This window comes from Panthera uncia, chromosome B1 (genome assembly GCF_023721935.1).
Source record: "Panthera uncia isolate 11264 chromosome B1, Puncia_PCG_1.0, whole genome shotgun sequence".
NCBI lineage: Eukaryota > Metazoa > Chordata > Mammalia > Carnivora > Felidae > Panthera > Panthera uncia.
Genome location: NC_064811.1, coordinates 165573315 through 165591965, shown reverse-complemented (window position 1 = coordinate 165591965; position 18651 = coordinate 165573315). Strand labels below are relative to the sequence as shown.

At 43.4% G+C, this 18651-nt stretch overlaps 1 protein-coding gene across 1 annotated transcript; it reads right to left on the bottom strand.

Annotated features, from left to right (window-relative positions):
• Window positions 1–475: 475 nt before the first annotated feature.
• NPM2 (nucleophosmin/nucleoplasmin 2) lies at window positions 476–15213 on the bottom strand. The gene is made up of 8 exons (XM_049630081.1): window positions 14599–15213; window positions 14412–14497; window positions 14136–14261; window positions 2661–2751; window positions 1479–1870; window positions 717–772; window positions 602–635; window positions 476–520 (listed from the first exon to the last, which is right to left on the bottom strand). The coding sequence occupies exons 1-8, from the start codon at window positions 14744–14746 to the stop codon at window positions 476–478; spliced, it is 978 nt and encodes a 325-aa protein (XP_049486038.1). The 5' UTR covers window positions 14747–15213.
• Window positions 15214–18651: the final 3438 nt, after the last annotated feature.

Below are 18651 nucleotides of genomic sequence, written 5' to 3'. Positions count from 1 at the left end.
TCCCAAAGCTGGGGGGGTTGGAATGGGTGGGAGTTTGAGGACATGAGAGGGAGATGAAAGAACAGAACAGAGCCCAGCTGGCTGGCTGGGTGCCTCAGCCTCAGTCCAGGTGGCGGGCCAGCCACCAGGTAGGGGTGTGCTGGCACATGGCCTCCCTCTGCTGGGCACACGGGCTCACTGCAGCCAGCAATAAGGACAGGCCCTCTGGAACAGATGGCAGAAACAAGGTCCCGGCAAAGCAAACTTTATTGGGGCTCTGAGGTCAGGGCTCTTCCCTCCAGGTCCTGCCGAAACTTGATAGTTGGAGTGTGGGCCCCTTGTGTTGCCCCCAACAGCTCCATCACATTCAGACTCAGAGGGAGAGAGGCTGGGTGGGGGGGAACATGGGGTTGCAGCACACCCGCAGGAAGGCCACTCTGTATGGTGTTCTAGCTGGCTCTCCCTCCGTCACTGCAGCCAGGCCACTCCTGGCTCCTCATTTCTTGGATCCTGGCTTTTTAGGTTTGAGTGTGGGTTTGGCCTATGGAGAGAAGGGAGGGCACCAGAGTCCCACTCCCTCCCTTTGCCCCCAGGAAGACCAGCCCCTTCTCCTGGTACTTACCTTTTTCACAGTACTCTTGTCTTTAAGGCTGGGTCTGGAATAGGGTGGGGAGGCCAGGAGAGGGGATGAGGGTGAGAAAGAGAGAGAGCTCAGCAGGACACCAGTAGCCCAGAACCTCCTAATGCCTACACTGCAATGCAGGGCCCTGGCCACTTCCAGGAAAGCCAGGGGCTGTGATATGGAGAGCTGGGAGGCTGCAGAATTCACCTCTCCACCCCGTCACCTGCTGGGACCATTCTGACTCTCTCTTAACAAGAGGTGTTTTCTTGTTAGACTTCCACCTGCTTTCTTTTATTTATCACAAATAGGTCTCTTTCATTATAAAAGTAATATTTAACTACATTGCACAAAATATAGCAAATAGAAATCACTTGTTTCTTTACCTCCCACCGGTATTAACATTTTGGTGTGTTTCCTTGCAGGACTTTTTGCTTTTTCTTCTAAAAACATGTGAAATAACATGAAAATGATTTAAGATCCTGTTCTTTTTAAATTCTGTAAACACTTTCCAGGATGCTATATTCTTCATAGGCATTATGTCACATTCTACTGGGAAAATGTGACCCAGCTTAATCTTCTATATTGGTAGACACTTAGAATGCTTCCATTTTTCACTATTACTTAAATAATGCAGGGATCAGTTTCTTAGTGCATATGATTTTACCTGTATTTTGGATGGGGTCCTTGGGAAGGGGTTACCATGAGTGGAATTAGGTCAGAAGATAAGAATACTTTGATGCCTTCCAAAAAAGGCTGTGCCGGCCATCAGAGACAGCACACCTGTGTGGTCACAAACATGCACACACGCCAGACCCTTTCTAACCCTATAGGCTTCAGCTGTAAGATTTTGGCCACGTTAACAGATGGAAAGAGTTACCTCACTGCCTCCTCTTCTTTTTCCACCTTTTTTTTCTGGGAAGCAAACACAAGCAGCATGGGGACAGTTAGGGCAGGGTCCAGGGCCAGCAGACTCCTGCTGGGCACCTGGCAGGACCCCAGGCCTCTGTACACTCACACTCAACTCAGGAGGCCTGGCCCAGGTTTCTGAGGAGCCTGTGTGTGGGGGCGGTGTCCCTTCCCTCACCTTGGCAACACCTGTCTGCTTCTGGGATGCTAGCCTCTTGACTTGTTTAATAGGGGTCTCCTCCTCTAGGGACACATCTACATCAACATCATCATCGTCATCATCATCGCTGTCATCTTCCTCCTCTTCCTCCTCCTCCAGCTCCTCCTCCTCCTCCTCCTCCTCCCAGGACAGGTCTGAAGTGTCTGTGAGGGTATGGAAAGGGAGCAGGGATGCTGAGCTCCAGGTCTTGGCCTAGCTCCTGTTCCACGATCGGTCTTGCTCTCAGAGCTGCCTTGGGAAAGCCAGCACCTGCCGCTTCCTAGAGACCCTTTCTGGCCTGACAAAGTGGAAGCTCAGATGGAGTGAGGGGTCCGGGACCCCAGAAAGCTGGGGTGGTAGAGGAGGGCAGGTGAGGTGGTAAGCTGTGGCTCTGGCTGGGAAGGATTCAGAGGAGGGTGAGGGTGAGCAGAGAGCACAAGGGAAGGGAGGAAATGGAAACCGCAGCTAAGGAATTTAGACCTCATCCTAAGGGAAGTGGAGCCTGCCAGGGTTTTTGAGTAACTGTACCCTGATACAGAGGCACAACTGGGCTGAGAAGGATATGAGAAGAGTCAACAGCACAGTGATTTGATAGAGCCTATATTGCTCCTCCAGCTACATACCTCATAGCACCTAACATTTTACATGTGGGCTAGTACTAGCTATCATGCAAACTGCTTCTCCCTGAGTATCCCATTTATTCCTCACAGTGGCTCTTTGAAGATGAAACCAAGTCTACACCCACCCTCATGGTACAGGCAAGAGGACTGCAGCCCACAGAGGACATGGCGGGGAGGTAAAGGAGAACTTCCATTCCAGGCTACCGGCCATCACGTTGCCTTTGGAGATTTTCTCTAGTAATTCAAGAATCCATCCAGCGTTTGAATACCTATTCCCTTGGCCCTGTGCTAGGCACTATAGTCAGACCCGCCTCAGGTCCAAGCTCCAACTTACCATAACATTCCTGGCCACTGAGGAACACGGGTCCAGAGCCAGCCCGGAGCTGGAAAGTGACTGGAGGAGAAAGCTCCAATCCCATCATGACCTGCAGAAGGAGGCATGTAGGGGCAAGAGCAGAAAAGATGGGCTCACTCAGGCCTGGCACCTGTCTGGGGGATGGTGTCTAATAGAAACGTTCAGAATTTATTCCCCAAACCCCAACTACACACATTTCACAGGTTCTCTGGACCTCATTGTGTTATTAAGCCCTTGGCCCTCCCTGTTGAGGTGGATTCAAATGGAAGACTGTGAATCTGATAATCCCATTCTTGTTAAAGATCACAGACAGGCTTCTAAGCTGAGGGGCAGCTGTTAGAGAAGTCTGATGGCTACAGATTAAATTGTGTCCCCCAAATTCTTTTTTTTAACATTTTTTAATGTTTGTTTGAGAGAGAGAGAGAGAACTCATGGGGAAGAGAGAGATGGAAACACAGATTCTGAAGCAGGCTCCAGGCTCTGAGTTGTCAGCGCAGAGCTCAATGGTGGGGCTCAAACCCATAAGCCATGAGATCATGACCTGAGCCGAAAGTCACATGCTTAACTGAGCCATCCACGTGCCCCTGCCGAATTCTTATGTGAAGCCCTAACCTCCAATGTGATAGTATCTGGAGATGAGGCCTCTGGGAGGTAATTAGGGTTAGATGAGGTCATGAGAGCTGGGCCCTCATGATGGGACTGGTGCCCTTATAAAGGAGACCAGAGATTTCTGTCTCTGTCTCTCTGCTGTGTGAGGACACAGAGAACAGGCAAGCCATCTGCAAGCTAGGAAGATGATCCTACCCAAATCTGACCACACTGGCACCCTGGTCTCAGACTTTCAGCCTCTACAACTATGACAAGATAGATGCACATTAAGTCCTTCACTCTCTGGTACTTTGTTATGGTGGCCCAACCCGAATAAGACACTAATCAAATGAGAAGAGCAGATGCAAAGTTGTATGTACAGTACTACTTTTGTCTTACATGTGTGGATATACATATGAATAAAGTTAGAATTCTATTAAGTGTGAACCCTAATTTTCAGTGGATGTACGGTGTTTCTTTTCTTGATACTCTTCCAAACTTTCCACATTTTCTATTGTATCAGTGATGATACTCAAATTTATTGACTTCCTACCGTATGCCAGGCCCTATGCTAAGCATTTCACCTGCTTTCCTCTTTTAACCCCTCACAACAAGCCCACAACCAGGGGCCGTTCCTTTACAGAGGAGGGAACTGGGGCTTAGGGATATTAATTTAGAGTTTCTGGCTCAGACAGGAAGGAGACAAGCAAAAACTGAAACTCTGTAGCCACCAATGCCTAGAAATGCTGGATAAAATGTATTCCGATGTTTTCACTGCTTGGTTGAACAGCAGGACAGAAGGAAGAGGCCCTGTGCACCAGAAAGGAGGGCAGCACGCACAAGCACCAGTGCTGTAGCTGCTGAAGGGAAAATGTGCCCGAAAACAGCCTCGGCCTTGGGTTTTAACATGCACTCATGGACAGGAGACAGGCCTGGGCTCCAGAGAGGCGTGCGGTCACGGGGCCCACTGAATGGGGCTGGGGTCCTCCATGGGTGCACCTCAGGAAGAAGCTCCAGGGTCGGGGGCGAGGATGGGGGACGGAAGAATCCCAAACCCACCCACCAGGAACTCCTCTCCACTGAGGGAAGGGAATAAGGAAATGCACGTGGGATAAAAGAAGTCTCCTGTGAGAACTTAAAAACCCATGGCTGTACCTGCCACTCACACCAAGCTTGAATTCACTTGGTGGGCACTGCGAAGCCAACAGACCCGTATAAGATCCCAGGCTGGTGACTCCTGGGGCCAACAGCAGGCACAAGCACAAAACCAATCCCTTGGGGTGCTGTCAATTTTCCTCACACAGAATTCTCTTGGAGAAAACAGTGGAACCACGAAGATGCCTCACCGTGTAAAGTGACAAAATGTCCAAGGCACGGTCCTGCTAGAGTGAGCAGAAGGAAACGAGACGACTGTAGACCGATGCAGCCAAGAGCCAGAGAGAAAAGAACAGTCTAGCAGTTATGACATTAGGTTGATGAAAGTCAAACAAACATAGAAGTAGGAATCAGAAGCATAACAACAAGGTATTATGAGAAATAACAAGAACCAAATGCAGCTTCTAGACTGAACAAATGGTTAAAAAGAATACACCAGCTAAAGCAAGTATCAGTAAACTGGAACCATGCTGTGAAGAAACGACCCGGTACATAGCACAGAGACAAGAGGAACGAAATACGAAGGAGAGGCTGAGAGATACAGAGGACAGAATGAGATCTAAGATGCATCTAATCACAGTAAGGGACTAGAAACAACACAATGTGCAAAGTGATAACCAAGAGCTTCTAGAAACAACCAAAGACACAGATCCTCATGTCCAGGAAACCTAGGTCCTGAATAGATAAATAAAAGTAAATGTACATCTGAACATCCCATAGTGAAATGGTATATACCAAAAACAAAGAGGCTATCTTAAAATAAACCAGAGAGGAAAGACAGATGTCCAGAAAAGGAACAATAGGCAGACAGACTGAGGGTTTCAACAGCAACGTCAGAAACCAGAAGACCAGAACGGCGTCTTCAATGTTTTGAGGGAAAGTACCTCTCTGTGTAGAATTATACAGAACCAAACTACCATGAAGGAATGAGGGTAAAATAAAGACATTTCCAGGCAGAGCCCAAGTAAGTTCGCTCCTCCAAGACCTATTAAAAGAGGTCTCAAAAAGCTGACAATCGAATTGAGAAGGAAGAAGTGGATATGAGCAGCAGTGGTGAGCAAGCAACTTGGTCAACTAAGACAAATCCAAGTAAGCATTACTGTAAAATAAAATAGTACTAGTAATGACTAGTATTGAGTGGGTTTAAAACAAGTTGAAGCTAAAACACTACATGATAATAACAGGTCGGTTAAGAAAAGGGTGCTCAGGAAAGTTCCCTGGATTGTATGGGAGAGAGGAATATAGCATTAATTTTAAATTGGTCATGCATGATAAAAAATTAAGGAAAACTACGCTAAAAAGTAGAGTGAGACTCTACAGTTCCAAACCAGTAGAAAGGAAAAGGGGGAAAGAAACCTTAATCTAATAAAAGACAGAAAAAGGAAAAAGAAGAAAAAATGAAAAATCAATGAACATAGAAGCACAAAGTACATGTTACAAATAAATCCAAGTATGATAGCATCACAGTAAACATAAACAGATATTATTGGCTAGATAGATTAAAACAAAGTTTAGCTACTTACTGCTTATAAGATACATGCCTAAAATGTGAGCACATAGAAATGTTGAAGATATGGAGACATATTTACCAGATGTGGCAGAGGCTTCTCATTGCTTATCCAATATCCATTCTTCCCTTTTCCCATAATATCAGCGCCCTAATATTGTACCCGCCATAGACCGTATTCCCCAGTTTCCTGTGCAGTTGGCAGTGACCGCAATACTAATTTCTGGACCAGTGAGTTGCAAGCAGAATTTGGTGGATGGTGCTTGTGTGAAGACACCTTAAGAGGTATACAGAGGGGCGCCTGGGTGACTCGGTCGGTTGAGTGGCTGACTTCGGCTCAGGTCATGATCTCGCAGTCTGTGAGTTCGAGCCCCGCGTCGGGCTCTGTGCTGACAGCTCAGAGCCTGGAGCCTGTTTCAGATTCTGTGTCTCCCTCTCTCTGACCCTCCCCTGTTCATGCTCTCTCTCTTGGTCTCAAACATAAATAAACGTTAAAAAAATAAAAAAACAACAACAAAAAAAGAGGTATACAGAGAAGTGAGAAAAAAAATTAAATCAATAATGTAAGATTCTGCCTTACAAAACTAGAAAAAGAGCAAATTAAAACCCACACAGACAGAAGAAAGGAAATAAAGAACAGAGATCAATAAAATACAAAAGTGGGTAAACAATAGAGAAAAGTTGAGACCAGAAGCTGGTTCTTGAAAAAGATGGATAAAAATATTAAACCTCTAACCAGACTGCACAAAGAAAAGGGGAAGAAGACACAAATTATCAATATCAGGAATAAGACAGCAGAGTTTACTACAGATTTTACAGAAGAGGAAGAAAGGAAATATTATGGACAACCCTATGCCAATGAATTTGACAATGTGGACAAAATGGAAAAACTCCTTGAAAGACATAAACAAATCTCTCTTAAGAAAAACAACCCAAACTGTCCTAAATTTATTAAAGAAATTTAACTTGCAGTTAACCAGATTGCTTCACATGAATTCTATCAAAACATTTAAGAAAAAAATACCAAAGTTACACGAACTGTTTCAGAAAACAAAAAAGGAGAGAATACTTTCCTTCTCATTTTATGAGGCCAGCATGACCCTAACACTAAAACCAGATAAAAGCATGACAAGAAAAGTACAGTCCAATGTTGTTCATAAATGTAGACACAAATATTTTTTAAAAAGATACTATTTTTAAGTAATCTCTACACCCAGTGTGGAGCTCAAACTTACAACCCTGAGATTAAGAGCCACACGCTCTCCTGACTGAGCCAGCCAGGTGCCCCAAAACAAATATCCTTAATAAAATATTAGCAAATGGAATCCAGTAATATATAAAAGGATAATATATCATGATCAAATGGGGCTTACCCCAAGAATGTACAATGGGTTTAAAATTTGATGGGGTGCCTAGCTGGCTCAGTTGGTAGAGCATGACATTCTTAATCTCAGGGTCATGAGTGTCAGCTCCACTTTAAGTGTGGAGCCTACCTAAAATAAAAAAACTAAAAGTTAATAAAAATAAAATTTGAAAAAAAATCAATAAATGTAATTTTCCACTTAATAAAGGAGGCCAAAAAACCCCTCAATAGATGCAGAAAAAAATTCTTGGACAAAACTCAACAGCATCTCAATAAATTAGAACCAGAAGGGAACATCCTCATCCTCATATAGGACATCTGTACAAAAATCCTTCATGTGTCTTCATGGTAGAAGGCTGAACACTGGTAGAAGAGAAAAAGGCAAGGACAGACATGCTGTCACCACTTTTATTTGACATTATATTTGAGGTCCTAGTCAGTGAAGGAAGACAAGAAAAAAGAATGCAAGAAGTTGAACTGACTTTATTCACAGATGACATGAATAAATCCATAAGGAATCAACAAAAAGCTGCTAGGATTTCTATGCAAGTTTCGCAAGGTCAAATAATAGCAAAAAAACCCAACGCAATTATGTAACTATATACTACTACTGAACAATGATAAATGAAATTTAAAAATACATTTGCATACGTTATACTATACACAAAAATGAACTCCAAATAGATCATGGACTTAATTAACTAGAAGAGTTAAAACTATAAAACCCCTAGAAGAAAACATTGGAGCAAATTTTCATGACCTTGGATTAGGTGACAAGTTCTTAGATTTGATACTAGCAGCACAAGAAACAAGATAAAACATAGGAATTAGACTACATCAAAATTCAAAACTTCTGTGCTGCAAATGATATCATCAAGAAATTGAGAAGACAACTCAGAAAATGGGAGAAAATATTTGCAAATCATCTGATAAGGGGCTTGTATGCAGAGTATATAAAGCACTCATACAATTTAAAGTAAAAAGACCAATATTAAAATGTCAAACTCAAATGCAATTAAAAAAAAAATGAAGACCTGAATAGACAATTCTGCAAAAAAGATATACAAATGACCAATAAACACATGAAGAGAGATGCAACATCATTAGCCATTAGGTAAAGCAAACCAAAACCACATTGAACTATCAGTTCACACCCACTAAAATGACTAATCAAAATTATAGACAATGGTAAGTATTGCAAGGATGTGGGGAAAGTGGAATCCTCATATTCTGTTGGTGGGATTGTAAAATGGTGTGACTACATTGGAAAATAATCTGGCAGTTCCTCAAAATGTTACATACATAAAGCTACCACAATGACCTAGCAATTGCACTCCCAGAGATATGCTCAAGAGCAATGAAAACATATATTCATATAAAAGTTTGTACATGAATGTTCATAACAGCCTTCATAATAGCCAAAAGGTAGACATAAAACAGGTGTCCATCAGCTGCTGAATGGATGATTTCATATATATTCATATGATGGGTATTACTTGGCAATAAAAAGAAAGTAGTGCTATATGCTACAACATGGATGAACCTTAAAAACATAATGCTATGTGGGGCTACCTGGGTGGCTGAGACTTTGGTTCAGGTCATAATCTCGCGGTTCACGAGTTTGAGCCTTGCATGGGGCTCTGGGCTGATAGCTCAGAGCCTGGAGCCTGCTTTGAATTCTGTGTCTTCCTCTCTCTCTGCCCCTCCTCTGCTCACGCTCTGCCACTCTCTCTCTCTCAAAAATAAATAAACATTAAAAAAAAAAAAACACCACACATTATGCTGTGAAAGGAGTAGTCACAAAAGACCACACATTTTGGGATTCCATTTATATGAACTGTCTAGAGTAGCCAAAAATAGGCAGAAAATAGATGAACAGCTGCCTAGTGTTGCAGGTGAGTGTGGGAAATGGGGAGTGACTGCTAGTAGGTATGGGATTACTTTTGAGGGTGATGAGAATGTTCTACACTTAGGCTGTGATGGGCATACAACTTTTAATTTACTAAAAACCATCTGATTGTACATGTAATAGGTGAAGCTTATGGCATGTGAATTATCTTTCATTAAATACTTTAATACCATTTTCAATAGCACCTAAAATCAAATATAGCAGTATGTTGGGGTAGATCTTACAAAGTATGTACACAACCAGTTCCCTGAAAACTACAAAATATTAGTAGGAAAAGTTAAGTTAAAGACATACATTAGAGTAAAAAAGTGAAAGACTTAAACAAATAGAGAAACATATGCTCAATTATTAATGACTAAAAATTGTTAAGATGCCAATTCCCCCCAAAATAGTCTATAGATTCAATACAATCTCAGTCACAACCCAACAGACTGATTTTCTTTTCTTTTCTTTTCTTTTTTTTAATTTTTTTTTTCAACGTTTATTTATTTTTGGGACAGAGAGAGACAGAGCATGAACGGGGGAGGGGCAGAGAGAGAGGGAGACACAGAATCGGAAACAGGCTCCAGGCTCTGAGCCATCAGCCCAGAGCCTGACGCGGGGCTGGAAATCACGGACCGCGAGATCGTGACCTGGCTGAAGTCGGATGCCCAACCGACTGCGCCACCCAGGCGCCCCATCAACAGACTGATTTTCAAAGAAAGCCTATTTTGAAATCTATGTGGAAATGTTCAGGACCTAGAATTGCCAACACAATTTTGGAAAAGAAAAACAAAGTTGGAAGACACACTAATTTTAAGACTAACTACAAAACTATAATAATCAAATCAGTCTGTCATGAGAGTAAAGATACAAATACAAATCAATGAAACAAAATACAGGAATACATGCATACATACACAGGCAACTGATTTATAGCAAAATGCCAGCATAATTGTATAGTGAAAGGACAGTCTTAAAAAAAAAAAAGAAAAGAAAATAGTGCTAGAGCAGTGGGTATCAGCTTGGGAAAAAAATGTTTCTCTATGCTTATTTTATACCATACAAAAAAATTATCTTGAAATGGAGGAATACAGACAAATGTAAGAGCTTAAACAATAGCACTTCTAGAAGAAAGCTTAGAAAAAGACATTTGCGACCTTAGTTTAGGCAATGATTTCTCAGGACACCCCCCCCCCCAAAAAAAAAGAACCATAAGAGGAGAAAATACCAAATTGGACTTCATAAAAATTAAAAACTTGTGCTCTTTGAAGAAATCATTATGAATGAAAAGGCAAGTCATGTACTAGCAGAAAATATTTGAAATAAATATTTTTGATAAAAGACTTGTATCCAAAATATATAAAGAACTTCTACAACTCAATAACTTGATTTAAAAATGGGCAAAACATCTAAACAGGCATTTTACAAAAGAAGATATCAAATGACCAGACAACAAGATGGTCAATATCACTAGTCATCAAATAAATATAAATAATAACCACAATGAGATGCCACTATACATATGGCCTAAATTTATGAATGGCTACAATTAAGACTGACAATGCAAAGTGTTGGGGAGGATGTGAAACAACTGGTAGGAATGCAAAATGGTGTAGTAATTCAGAAAATAGTTTGGCAGTGGTGTGTAAGGTTTAACATATGCCAAGAGGATGGGAGGGGGGAAATAAAGTTTAACCTATGCTTACTAATGATTCTGCAGTATTACTCCTAGGTATTTACACAAGAGAAATGAAAACATGTGCATACAAATACACTCAAACTTCATAGCAGCTTTATTCATAGTATAAAACTAGAAACTACCCAGGGCACCTGGGGGGCTCAGTTAGTTGAGCGTCTGATTTTGGCTCAGATCACGATCTCACAATTTGTGAGTTTGAGCCCTGCCTTGGGCTCACTGCTGTCAGCGCGGAGCCTGCTTGGGATCCTCTGTCCCACTCTGTCTCTCTGCCCCTCCCCTGCTTAGACTCTTTCTCAAAAATGAAAAAAAAAAACCCAAAAAACAAAAAACTAGAAACTATCCAAATGTCTGCTAACAAGTGAATGAATAAATAAATCTTGACATATATATGTACTTGTAAAATAGAATGTTACTCAGACATAAAAAAGGAGCACATTACTGTTTCACCAACAACATAGATAAATCTCAAAGCATTATGCTAAGTGAAAAAAGCCAGGTACCAGACACTATGTATTGCATGATTCCCTTTAAATGAAATTCTAGACAAGACAAAAGAGTAGTGAAAGTAGATCAATGGTTGCCAGAGGCAGTGATAGGTGGAAAGGGCTGACCGCAAAGAGGCATGAGGAAATTTTGGGGGGGTGAAGGAAATTTTTCTCTACTTTGATTGCAGTGGTAGTTACAAAATTATATACATTTATCAAATGCATCAAGTGGTATACTTAACACTGGTGGATCTTACTGTATATAAATTATATCTCAATAAAGCAGATATAAAAACTGACTCAAAGAAATGGAAACATCTAGACCTAAAACTTAAATGACAATAGTTTAAAATCAAACCAGTTGCACACAGTTTGTTCACTTCCTTACTCACTCATTATATGTTGACTGTCTACAATATACCAGTTTCTACAACATACCATAACATATGGTATATAGGCATTATGGCTAAGGCAGTAAATGAAAAGGCAAAGTCTTTGCTGTCTTGGAGCTTGTATCCTTGTTGGGGAGAAAGACAGGCACAGATGAAAACTGAAGGCAGTGATGGGTTCCAATGGAGAAAAAGTGGTTACGGAAGGGTAGGAAGAGGGGATGCGGTTTGTGGTCGGGAAGACTTTTTTTTAAAGCAGGATTCACGTCAGACACGGGGACCAAACTCACGACTGTGAGATCAAGACCTTAGCCATGATTGAGAGCCCAACCAACTGAGCCACCCAGGTGCCCTGGGAAAGACTTCTTGAATGAGGTGACATATGAACAAAGGCTGAAGTGAGGGGCAAGTGAATTCCTAGCATGGGGAACAGTAAATGCAAGACTCCCAGGAAGGGGGTATGTTTGAAATTTTCAAGGTACAATCAAGAAAGCCAGTGTAGTTTGAGCAGGATTAGGGAGGGGAGAGTAGCAAAGGGTGAGTTTAAGAGAGGTTTCTAAGAGCCAGAACATAAAGGATCTTGGATTTCATTCTAAGTGAAATGGGAAGCCATTGACATAAGTGTTCTAACAGAGAAGCGACATGGTCTGACTTTTGTTTAAAAGGATCCTTCTGGCACCTGGTGCATACATAGAATAGACCAGAAATTGGGGAACTTTTTTCTGTAGATATCCAGTATTTTAGGCTTGTGAGCCTTATGGTCTCTGTGGAGACTACTCAGTTCTGTTACCAAGGGAAAACAGGTACGGATAATATACAAAATGAAGGAGCGTGCCTGTGTTTCAATAATACTTCATTTACAAAAACACGCAGTAGGCTGGATTTAATCCTGTAGTTTGTGGAACCCTGGAATAGACTATAAGGAACCAAGGGTGGGGGTTGGTGGACCAGTTAGGAGACTCTGCAATAAAACTGAGCACCTGGGCCAGGACATGGCAGGGGTGGTGACAGGTGGTCAGATGGGGGTACACTGTGAAGGCAGAGCCAACAGGATTTTGGTGATATGTGGTGTTAGAGAAAGAAGTTTTTGTCCTGAATAACTGGAAGAGCAATTATATTCTGGGAGAGGCTCAGGTTTGGGGGTGGGAGAAGAGATTATAGATAAAAATCAAGAATCTGGATTTGGATTTGTTAAGTTTGGGTTATCTCTTAGATATCTATTAAATACACTGAGTTGGACACAGGATCTGGAGCACAAGAGAGGGATTGGGTGTATAGAAATAAATATCAAAGTTTTGATTTGTATAGATGGTCTTTAAAAATAAAACCCTGGGAATGAAGGAGATCTAGGGAGAGCTCATAGATGGGGGTGGGGGGGGGAGTTTTGGGGCAGTTTTACAGATGGGACTCCCAGATCTTCAGGGACAGATGATACCCGTCTTACATTCACTGTTCCACCATATAGAAGGAGAGAACACTCCATCCCCCAGTTCATGAGGCTAGTGTGCCTTGACACCCAAATAAGATAGGCCAACCTCACGAGTATGTAAGATTTAAATTTTTAAAAAATATATTAGCAAAGCAAATCTAGAAATTCACAGTATGATCAATCAGTGTTTATCTTAGGAATGCAAAGTTGGCTGAAGAGTATTCTATTAATATAACTCACCACCTTAACAGGTTAAAGAAGAAAGAACCTATGATCATCTAAATCTAAAAAAGCACTTGATAACCATTTTTGATTAAAAAGAAGAAATCTCAATTTTAAAACGCAGAGCAGGACTAGATGGGGACTTCCTTAACTTGAAAAAGGAAGTTATCGTCTTATCAGATGTGCCACACTTAATGGAGAAACGTGAGAAGCACTCCTTTAAAAATATACATATATGTATTAAGAAAGGAACAAGGACATCTACCATTACAATCTTCCTCGATAGTACACTGGAGGTCCTAGACCGTGTAGTATAATTAAAAAAAAAAAAAAAAGATACAAAAACTGCCATTAACAATGATGATTTGCATAGAGAACTCAAGATAAATTACTAGAGATAAGAGAACTTCTGGATACACAATCAATGTGGAAGTCATCAACAGTGTCCTGTCACCAGCATCAAAAAGTTTAAAAACGTGATTTTGAAGAGAGGTTAACTTGCCCAAGCTGGGAAAAGGTGAGCTGGGATGGAAACGGGGCTCCCTGCCTCCTAAGTCCAAGGCTCAAAGTCATTGGCTATACGGCCCCCTGGCGGGACTGCATTCCTGCAGAACGGCTGTATCCCACCTTTGTCCGTCCACACCCACTCATGAGGGCGGTGAGTGCCCGGGGCAGGCAGCCTCCCGAAGCCTGCGGGGGCGGGGGGGATGGGGTAGGGAGGCTCACCATGGGGAGCACCGAGGCCTGAAGAGAGGCGATGGTGATGGGCTTGGCTTTCTTGTCTTCCTGGCTGGCTGGGGGCAGGATTTCCACGAGGTTCATCTCTTCTTTGGCTTTCTCCCCCAAGCAAATCTGAGAGCGTTTGAAGACAGGCCACCTCAACACCGGAGGGAACCCCTGTTCCACCTGCAAAGACCAGAGAGCCCCACCTGCTCCCCCGCAGCTGGCCACGTCCCTCCCGAGTCCATCCTACCATCCCCTCCTGGGGGCCGGGACACCCACCGTACTGAGCAACAGCTTACAGTCCTGCTTCCCTTCCTTCTGGGGTTTGACGGTCCAGGTCCTCTTCTCCTGGTTTAGCTCACAGCCTGCGGAAGGAGGGCAGCGAGGGGGCCGGGCCGGCTCAGGGAGGCTCCCCGTTTCTCCTCCGCCTCCCTCCCCACCCTCCACCCGCCGGACCCTCACTCACCCCAGAGCATGGCTGTGGGCGCCTTCTCGGCCGCGCTGCTCGTGCTGCTGCGGTTCATGACTCTGGGCGCGGGCGCCGGGGTCCCGGCGGCTGTGAGGAAGGGGCGCCCGCCGTGAGGCGAGGCCCGGTTCCCCGCTCCCGCCCGCATCCCGGCCGGCCGCCCCGGATTCCGAGCCCCTGGCGGGCGCAGCCGTCCAACCCCGCAGCCCGGAGCCAGCGGTGCCGGGTGGGGTGGGGGTGGGGGCGACGCTGAGGTTGCCCGGGCTGGAAAGGTGCTGGGCGCCGGCCCGCTGCGCCCGGGGGCCCCGTCGGCGCCGTAGCGGTCCCGGCTGTACTTCCCCTGGCGCCAGACCCGCTCGCCAGCCCGCCTCCGCCTCACCGGCCCTGTGCGCTGGGCGCCTCGGGCTCCCTCACTCCGGCCTCCTCGCAGCCGCACCTGAGAGCCGCCGGCCGCTGCAGGATGTTAGGAGGCCCGGGAAGGGGCGGCGGGGGGCGTCCGCTCCGTCTTAAAGGAGAGGCCCTTCTTTCCCCATTCCGCTCCTCCATTCGTTGCTCTTCGTGCCTCGGCGCACCTGGAGGGCTCGTTAAAGCACCGAGCTAGGTGCCAGCGCCACAGTTTCTGGTCGTGGAGGGCTGGGTGGGGCCGAGGTAATTTGCATTCTAACGGGTTTCCAGGTGAAGTTGCTGCTGCTGGTCGAGGACCGCGCTGTGAGCACCACCTTCATGGCCCCTGGGGATTCACCGAGGCCTACTGGGTGAGATCGCCTAGCTTGGACTTGCGTTGCCACCCAGTGGGAAGCAGCATTAAGGCTTTTTCCTGCTCAGCGCCTTCCTTTTTTCATACCCTCTCGGTGTGGGCCTTTTCCAAGGCCAGGAGGGCCCGTCCCCCAGGGTTTTGGGCCCCAGAGAAGAAGAGCCCTGTTTCCAGAAGGATAATTTGTCCCACGGACAGGAAGGGGGTGGGGATGAGTTAGGACACCAGAGGTCACCAGCTGTGGCAGCTGGTGAGGAATACACTATAGGGTCCAGTGAGTGACTTTACCAGGGCCAGTCATCTAACAAACAGCAGCTCACAGGGCACTGTGGTTGGGGGTGGTGGAAAGGACGCTGCCTTTCAGCCGGCCACATCCCCCTTTGTCCTACTCTGCACATGAATCATCTCTGGGAGTCAGAAATAACCAGGGATCTCTCTCTTTGAATTCCTTTTCTTTCCTTCCTCCCCCAACCCCTTTTTAAAAATGAAGTATAGGGGCGCCTGGGTGGCTCAGTCGGTTAAGCGTCCGACTTCAGCTCAGGTCATGATCTCGTGGTCCGCGAGTTCGAGCCCCGCGTCGGGCTCTGGGCTGATGGCTCAGAGCCTGGAGCCTGCTTCTGATTCTGTGTCTCCCTCTCTCTCTGCCCCTCCCCCGTTCATGCTGTGTCTCTCTCTGTCTCAAAAATAAATAAATGTTAAAAAAAAAATGAAGTATAGTTGATCAGATTGCATTTTTACCCTTCCTTTCCATTCTGGAAACTTCTCACCTACACATAAAGTTCAGTGCTTTTCAACAAAAGTGCCAAGGTAATTTAATAAGGAAAGGTTAGTCTTTTCCAAAAATAGTGCTAGAGGAACTGGATATGTCTCTCTGGAACCTTGATTGGAGTTTGTGCTGTGCAGGAATCAGCTTTTAGTTTTTCCTTTTTAACATGTCCACTTTATTGAGAAATAATTTATGTCTTAAAAGGCACTCATTTAAAGTGTATAATTTGATGAATTTTGACAAATGTATATACCTGGGTAGCCACCACCACAGTCCAGTTACAATATCCATCACTCTCCCAAATTTTCTGGTTTCCCTTTGTGGTCAGTATCCTCACATCAATGCCTAATTGGCATCAGGCATTTACCTGCTTTCTGACACTGTGGACATCATTGACTGTTCTAGAATTTCATATAAGTAGAATCCTACAGGGTCTTTTCACCAGTCCTTTTGTTGAACAAAATGTGTTTTGAGAGTTATTTACCCATATTGTTGTTTGTATCAGTAGTTTGTTTCTGTTTATTGTTTATCCATGATTTGTATACTCATGCATGTGCTGGTCAGTTTTATGTGTCAACTTGGCTAGGCTATCATACCTACTTGTTCAGTCAAATGCTAATGGTGTGGCTGTGAAGGCATTTTGTAGAGGTGATTAACACCTATAATCAGCTGCCTTTATATAAAGATTACTGTCAGTAATGTGGGTGGGAGGTTTCCCTGAAAAAGTTCTGCCTGTGGACTGCGGCTTCAGCTCCTACCAGAGAGCTTCCAGTTTGCTTTTTCTGATGACCTGCCCTGTGGATTTCAGACTTGTTGCTAGCCCCCAGAGCCGCATAAGCCAATTCCTTGTGATATGTCCCTGACTGATATACCCGTTGATGCATATTTGGGTAGTTTTCAGTTTTAGACATATATCATGAATAAAAATAACATGAACAAGTCTTTGCATGGACATATGTTTTAGTTTTTGTTTGATAAATACCTAGGAGTGGAATTGCTGGATCATTTTGTAAGCATGTATTAAACTACGTGAAACTGTAAAACTACTTTCTGAAGTCATTTTGCATTTCTACCAGCAATGTATGAGAATTCCAGTTGCTATACATCTTCATCAACACTTGGTATTGTCAGTCTTCTTAATTTTAGCCATTCTAGTGGATGTATATAGTGACATCTCTTGTGTTTATTTGTTTCTGTTTGATGACAAGTGAGGTTGAGTATCTTTTCAGGTGTTTACTGGTCATTCGTGTATCTTCTTTGGCAAAATACCTGTTTAAATACTTTGTCCATTTTTAAATTGGGCTATTTCAGATTATTCTTACTGAGTTGTAGGGATTGTTTATATATATTGGATACCTGTGTTGTGTCATGTATATGTATTACAAAGATTTTTTTTACTCCTGCCTATAACTTGTCTTTTCATATTTTAAAACGGTATCTTTTGAAGAGCAGATAAATTTAAATTTGATGAAGTCCAATGGCTCATGGCTTTGGTATTTGAAGGAATCTTGTTTAACCCAAGGTTGTAAAAGTTTTCTCCTAAGTTTTCTTCTAGAAGTCTTGTAGTGTGAGCTTGTACTTTTACATTTGTGATTGATTTGAAGTTAATTTTTGTGTGTGGTGTTAGCTAAAGGTCAGGTTCATTTCTTTTACCCCTCAAGTGGATCTCCACCCAGTTCATCTAGCACTATTTTTGGAAAAGACTAGCCTTTCTCTGTTGAAATACCTTGGCACATTTTGCTGAAAATCATTTAACCATGTATATGTTGGTCTATTTCTAGACTTTATTCTGTTCTATTGATCTGTCTGCCATAGTGCCAACACTACAGTCTTGATTACTGTAGCATTAGAGCAAATCTTGAAATCAGGTAGTTGAGCTCTCCAAATCTGTTCTTCTATTTCAAAAATGTTTTGGCTGTTCTAGATGTTTTGCATTTTAACATAAATTTTATTTTACTTTTAATTTGAGAGAGAGAGAGAGAGCACACAAGTCGGAGAGAGGTGGAGAGAGAGAGAGAAAGAAAGAAAGAGAATCCCACGCAGGTTCAGAAAGAGAACCCGCAGCGGGGCTTGATCCTATAACCCTGGGATCATGACCTGAGCTGAAGAAATCAAGTGTTGGACACTCAACTGACTACGCCACCTAAGTGCCTGGATTTTCATATAAATTTTAGAATCAGCTTGCCGTTTTCTACAAAAAAAACTTTCTGGGATTTTTATTGGGGTTCCTTTGAATGCATAGTTCAATTTGGGGAGAAAGGACATCACGGTTTTGAGTCATCCAACCCATGAATATGTTATGATCTCTGCATTTGTTTAAAGATTTTCCTCTGCAGTGTTTTACAGATTTTAGTGTATATATACTTGTTATATATCTTGTTAAATTTATTCCTATGTATTTCATGTATTTGGATGCTATAGCAAATAATATATATCTTATTTCATTTTAAAGTCTTATTTATTTTGAGAGAGAAAGGGAGAGAGAGCAGGGGAGGGGCAGAGAGAGAGGGAGAGAGAGAGAATCCCAAGCAGG

Coding starts and splice junctions, on each gene's coding strand:
- NPM2 (XM_049630081.1), bottom strand. CDS start 14,746: ATGCGGGCGGGAGCGGGGAACCGGGCCTCGCCTCACGGCGGGCGCCCC. Junction 1,871..2,660: donor CAGTGGCCAGGAATGTTATG/GTAAGTTGGAGC, acceptor ATACCCTCACAG/ACACTTCAGACCTGTCCTGG. Junction 773..1,478: donor AAAGAAGAGGAGGCAGTGAG/GTAACTCTTTCC, acceptor TCCATATCACAG/CCCCTGGCTTTCCTGGAAGT.